The following is a 5,792-nucleotide window of genomic DNA, read 5'->3' as shown; positions in this document are numbered from 1 at the left end:
CAAACGCTCTGTTTATTTACACTTCTATTTCAGGGTGTGTACATAGTATTAGTAATTAAAAAATATTCTGAATAAATACTCTCTTGTAATCACATCAAACTATTAAAAAATTATTTACTACCTAAAATATGTCAATAGGAAGAGATGAATTTTTGCATAGGAGAGGGGAGAAGATTAAGATTGTTTTTCTTTTTTTACAATTTAAAGAAGACGCTTGCATGACAAGCAATTGCATTAATAACTACGCGCATCTCGTGTAATTAATAATTCAAGTTGAGAAAAGCAACTTTTCATGCATTAATTGTTCATTAATACAATAATCAATGCAGCATATTGTTGCATATTAGGTAACATTCACCTACTCATACTTAATGTTTTTCTAGGTATCTTATATAATAATTAATACTCAAATAAAAAAATGATGAATCTTTTCTCAAATAAATAAATAATAATATATTTAATATATATACCAAGCAAATTAAAAATCAAATTTATGTGGTATATCTACCTTTGTGACAAGTAATAGATCTATTTAATTAACATTTAAGTATATATTACTTTAAAATCAAATGCAAGTTTTACTATTTTAATGGATGAAAATGTTTTTTATCACACTCAATATCATAGAATTATATATAAGCAGTCGTTTCAAGTTGTACAAAAACATTAATATAAGGTCATAGATTAGTTTTTGAGTAAAGTATAAATTTGGTAAGTGAATTTTACTCTATTTTCTATTTTATTTATTTTATTTTAATTTTTTTTATTTTTTTTACTAAATTTAATATATTGGATCTTTTTGTCTCTCAATTCTTTCTTCACTAACGGCATCATGATGTTTCTGTTTTATTTTTTAATGGGTAAATTACAAATTTAATCATTGAATTTTACTTTCTCATATTTCACTCACTATATATACTTTTAATTTTTTTAATTTAATCATTGAACTTTATACATTGGATTCTTTTGGTTATTCCTTTGTTAAAAAAAACCATGTCATAACACTGTTAGTGAGGGAAGGATTAAGTGGCCAAAAATTCTAATGTACTAAATTTAACAAGGAATTGAAAATATTTAAAGTTATTTTCTTGCTACGATGTGAAACATGCAGCCCATGCATGTTGGGTTGTTGCCTTGTTGGCGGTTTGAATCCAATTTTAATTCTGTTCGGTGCTACGTTTGTTTTGTGATGTTTTTTTTTATCAATTCGTTAAATTTATTAGGTGAAATATTTATTTTTATAATAAAACAATTACAGTTAAAATGTAAATTAATGCATAAGATATTTTCCTATAGATATTAATATAATAAACTAGTCACTTGAGATCAATGACGGATCCAGAAATATTTTTCAAGGTGGGCACATGTAGTAATAACGAAAAATTTTCGTACGAGGTTGACACAAATAAAATTTCAATGTGAGCACATTTCGTAAAATGAACGATTAACATAAAGAAATTCATATTTCAAGGTGGACCCAAATAAAATTTCAGGGTGAGCACCTTTAATAAAATGAACAACTAATATAAAGAAATTTGGATTACAGGGTGGGCATGTGCCCACCATGGGTTCACATACATCCACCAGTGCATAAGATCATATAAGGACTATAGGAGAAAAGGTTAAAAACTCAACCCAAAAACTTGAACAAAAGATAAATAACAATAAATTTGTATGCATCGACAAACGAACCACGAAATAGGATGAAACTACTAAAAGATTACCGATAAACTGTAAATTAGACTCGACGACATGAGAAAACTACCCACAAATACAAACAGTATATCTAAATCTAATCCAATGAACCAAAACATAGAAGATCACCGGGATAATAAATAAGAGTCATTTTGATTAGTTGAGACGACGTTAAATACAACCCTAAAAAAAGATAAGCGAAAAGAACAATCAAGCGTCCGATAAAAAAATTAAAAAAAATGTACTAAAATGCAGAGAAAAAGTATCAAATAAAAGAAGAAAATATTTCATAAAAAAGAGTTACTAAAAATAGAAAAAAAAATATGTGATGTATAAAACTTCACAAATAAATTTACTTATTTAGATAAAATTTGAATTCAAATTAAAATATTATTATATGTCATATATTCAAATTCATAAAAATGATAATTTAAAATTTAAAATTATACGCCGAATACTAATATATATACAAATCTGAATTCGCTAAAAAATAAATGATAAAATCTTAACCATCATAAAACGAACATATTCTTCATTTATAATATAAAATTGAATTTTAATATCTAAATTTATAATTTGTATTTATTTTAGAGAAAATAATATTTTAAATAATTATTTTTCAACTATGGGAAATAAATATTTTTTTATTCTTACCTTCAACTGAATTTGAGTAATTTTCCGTTTTAAAATTTGAAACTACAACAAACGTCTCGGAGAATTGGGAGCATAAATATATCATCAATATCATGCCTGTTTTGTTGCTTTCTTTCCTTCTCATATATTATTTCTAAAATATATCTTATAATTATCAAAATTTTTAATTTTCTTTTTTAGGAAAACAATAATAATAATAATAATAACAAATCACTAAATCCTATAATTGACTTTCACCCATTTATTGAATTAACGGCTAACGCTCCTTTAAGAGGAGCCGAAGAATCAAAATCCAACCAATCATCTAGTGGCCCGACCCGACCGGACCCGACCAATCTGCCCTTTTCTCAATTTTCCTCTCCATTTGTCTCCTGCCCTCGCTCCATCTCTTTTACTCTCACAATGGAGCCCTGGCTCGACGACTTAGCCGACGATCTCCAAAGCCTAAGCTTCACCTCATGTTCCAGCGCCGCCGTAAACCGCAGCACCAGTTCGGGCTCCGCCTCTAACTCCGGGTCTTCCTCTCTCTCTCCTTCCGCTCACGGTTCCTTCTCTTCTAAACATCTACGCTCCTGCACCCTCTCCCTCGCCGATCTCAACTTCTCTCTTCGTCTCGGCTCCGGTGATATAGGCTCCGTCTACTTAGCCGAACTCAAGTCTCCTGCACCACTACCTCCCGACCCGAATGCGGTTGACACAAACGAGAACAACAGTGACGATAATAGCAGAAGAAGCCAAGTCGTTTTTGCAGCCAAAGTGATGGACAAGAAAGAGCTGGCTTCCAGGAGTAAAGAAGGGAGAGCTAGGACTGAGGTGGAAATACTGAAATTATTGGACCATCCTTTTCTACCGTCGCTTTACGCCGCTATCGATTCACCTAGATGGCTCTGTTTGTTAACGGAGTTTTGTCCAGGCGGCGACCTTCACATCCTCCGTCAACGCCAACCCCTCAAACGTTTCTCAGAATCCTCCGTCAGGTATATTCTCCTGTTAACAGCTAACGTTGTTATTTTAAAAAAGAAAACTTCCCTACGTCTTTTTTTCTGAGAATCCGGCATGTGAGTTTTGTTTTTGAACCCGGAAAATCTGAATTCCAGTTTCTTCTGCCAGATTTCTGGGATTTATTTTTCAAAGTTTAGGCTTTGATGGCGGAAGACCCCGTCTTTTTCGTTTCTCTCTCGGACCCTAGATCTTTTTGTTATAGTGTCATGTCTGTACTGTGCCACCTAGCCGTTCAATGGTAATAAGATGTTTTTATAGCCGCCGCTATTTTAGCTCGACTCGGTAAGGATTTTGTGTTTCGGCAAGTAAAGTTTTAAAGAAAAAAGACAACAAATGTTTCCGGTTTGATAATGAGTAGTTGCATGATTGATGGCAAATGGCTTCTGTATGCATTACATGATTGATATCGAATAATTTTTTATATGCATATTGTAATCGTGTTTTTCTTTCATGTCCTAACGCTTTCTTTTCCCTAGCCGGACATTCACCGGATTTTATTAATACAAGTTTTTATTCTTGGTCTCTCCAGGTTCTATGCATCTGAGATGGTTGTAGCTCTAGAGTACCTTCACATGTTGGGTATCGTTTACCGTGATCTAAAGCCTGAAAACGTGCTTGTTCGAGCAGATGGTCACATTATGCTCACCGATTTTGACCTCTCATTAAAATGCGACGATTCTACGTCGACACCCCAAGTTATTTTGGATCGAAAACCATCGTTTCAGGCTCCACAAACCAAGAATACTATTGATCAGCCCTCTTCGTGCATGATTCCGAATTGCATAGTACCTGCAGTGTCATGTTTCCACCCAAAACGCAAACGCAAGAGGAAGACTGTTCACCGTGGTGGGCCTGAGTTTGTGGCTGAGCCAATTGATGTCCGGTCCATGTCTTTCGTGGGGACTCATGAGTATTTGGCACCGGAAATTGTGTCCGGCGAGGGTCATGGTAGCCCCGTGGATTGGTGGACAGTGGGGGTAATTATGTTTGAACTGTTTTACGGGGTTACACCATTCAAGGGCGTGGACCATGAGTTAACCTTGGCTAACATTGTGGCTCGAGCCCTCGAGTTCCCCAAAGAACCAGCGGTTGCCGCTGCTGCCAAGGATCTTATGTTGCAGCTACTGGTGAAGGATCCTGCAAGGCGGTTAGGGTCAACAATGGGGGCATCAGCCATCAAGCACCATCCATTCTTTCAAGGGATCAACTGGGCATTGCTAAGATGCACAACCCCTCCATACGTACCTCCACCATTTCGTAGAGTATCAGATGAAAGCTGTCCAGCCACACCAGTGGACTATTATTAGGTGAAGAAATGATATCATTCCCATCAAAGTTGCATTCAACTGACAGTGACCCTAACTTATGGGCAAAAAATATTATGCATTAATGATGGCAAGGCAGGAGGTGCTCCGTGATAGCCTGTCCACTGATCACGGAGGGGACCGGGGGATGGGCTAACCACCTGGGCAGGAATTGCTACTTCTTTTTGTCATGGATCGTATTAGTGCCCCCACCATGTGAAACAAGAAATTTGGTTTGTTTCTTTTCACTGTTAAATAGGCTTAAAGCTGTCCTGTAATACGGACAAGTAACAGTTTCTCTAGTAGTGCTCATATGGACAATGTACACAGACTATTTTCTTGAATGCATTTAGCATTTGTGGTGAAATATTTAGGACCAACGGCCCATAAACTGAACCCTGTGTGCTGAATTCTCTCTTCTTTAGTTTGATTGATTTGCTCTTTACTATCCCTTCAACTTCAGCTGTTCATATTAGAAATGGTATAGCAAGTAGTTACCAAGACGACAATGACCTTGAGCAACTGAGGGTCAAGGGTTAATGAATTAGTGAGATCTAGGAAGTACTTAAACAAAACAAGTGAATGGTTAAAAATTAATTTTGTGTAATTTTAAAAATGGATTCCTAAAACGTATTTCAACAATAAAAAAAAAATAGAGAAGTCTCAATTTGCCATATTTCAAAAATTATTAACCTAAGATTGGAGGTGTAGCCATAAATTCCTTTTAGGCATAAAATGGGGTGAAATTAACTTAAATTACTAGTTTAGCTCAATAGTTGAGTGTTATGCATTTCATGTAAGAGTACTAGGTTTAATTCATGCTAAGAGTAAGAATACTTTCTTTTATTTATCCCCATAGTTGGTGAATCGTGTCATTATTTAATTAGTTAAATAAAATTAATTAAAAAATATTGACGAAAAAAAAGAAAAGTGATATGAAAATTTAAAAAAATTAAAAAATTAGCATATCATGTCACATCAACATTATCGTTAATGGTTTTTTACCAATACAGCTATTTTGAACTTTTCATTTAGGAGGATTTTTTAGACTTGGTACATTTGCATGCATAAATTAAGAAGCCAAAAACTTCCAAATATTCGAAAGGAAGAAGTAATCAATTTGTAAATCTTTATTAG

The 5,792-nt window shown here is 34.2% G+C and overlaps 1 protein-coding gene across 1 annotated transcript; it reads left to right on the top strand.

Annotated features, from left to right (window-relative positions):
• Positions 1–2,714: 2,714 nt before the first annotated feature.
• On the top strand, positions 2,715–4,974 carry LOC120124344 (serine/threonine-protein kinase D6PKL1-like). The gene is made up of 2 exons (XM_039143050.1): positions 2,715–3,326; positions 3,881–4,974. Exons 1-2 carry the CDS (start codon positions 2,752–2,754, stop codon positions 4,656–4,658), a joined length of 1,353 nt encoding a protein of 450 aa, XP_038998981.1. The 5' UTR covers positions 2,715–2,751; the 3' UTR covers positions 4,659–4,974.
• The last annotated feature ends 818 nt before the right edge of the window (positions 4,975–5,792 follow it).

The sequence above is a fragment of the Hibiscus syriacus genome, unplaced genomic scaffold (assembly GCF_006381635.1).
Source record: "Hibiscus syriacus cultivar Baekdansim isolate YM2019G1 unplaced genomic scaffold, ASM638163v2 tig00110418_pilon, whole genome shotgun sequence".
Classification (NCBI taxonomy): domain Eukaryota; kingdom Viridiplantae; phylum Streptophyta; class Magnoliopsida; order Malvales; family Malvaceae; genus Hibiscus; species Hibiscus syriacus.
Note: the sequence above shows the minus strand (reverse complement) of the source record. Positions and strands in the feature narration are given on the sequence as shown.

Excerpts from the sequence above, each read along its gene's own strand:
- LOC120124344 (XM_039143050.1), top strand. The coding sequence starts at position 2,752 with ATGGAGCCCTGGCTCGACGACTTAGCCGACGATCTCCAAAGCCTAAGC. Across the intron at positions 3,327-3,880 it reads TTCTCAGAATCCTCCGTCAG|GTTCTATGCATCTGAGATGG; the intron begins GTATATTCTCCT and ends TGGTCTCTCCAG.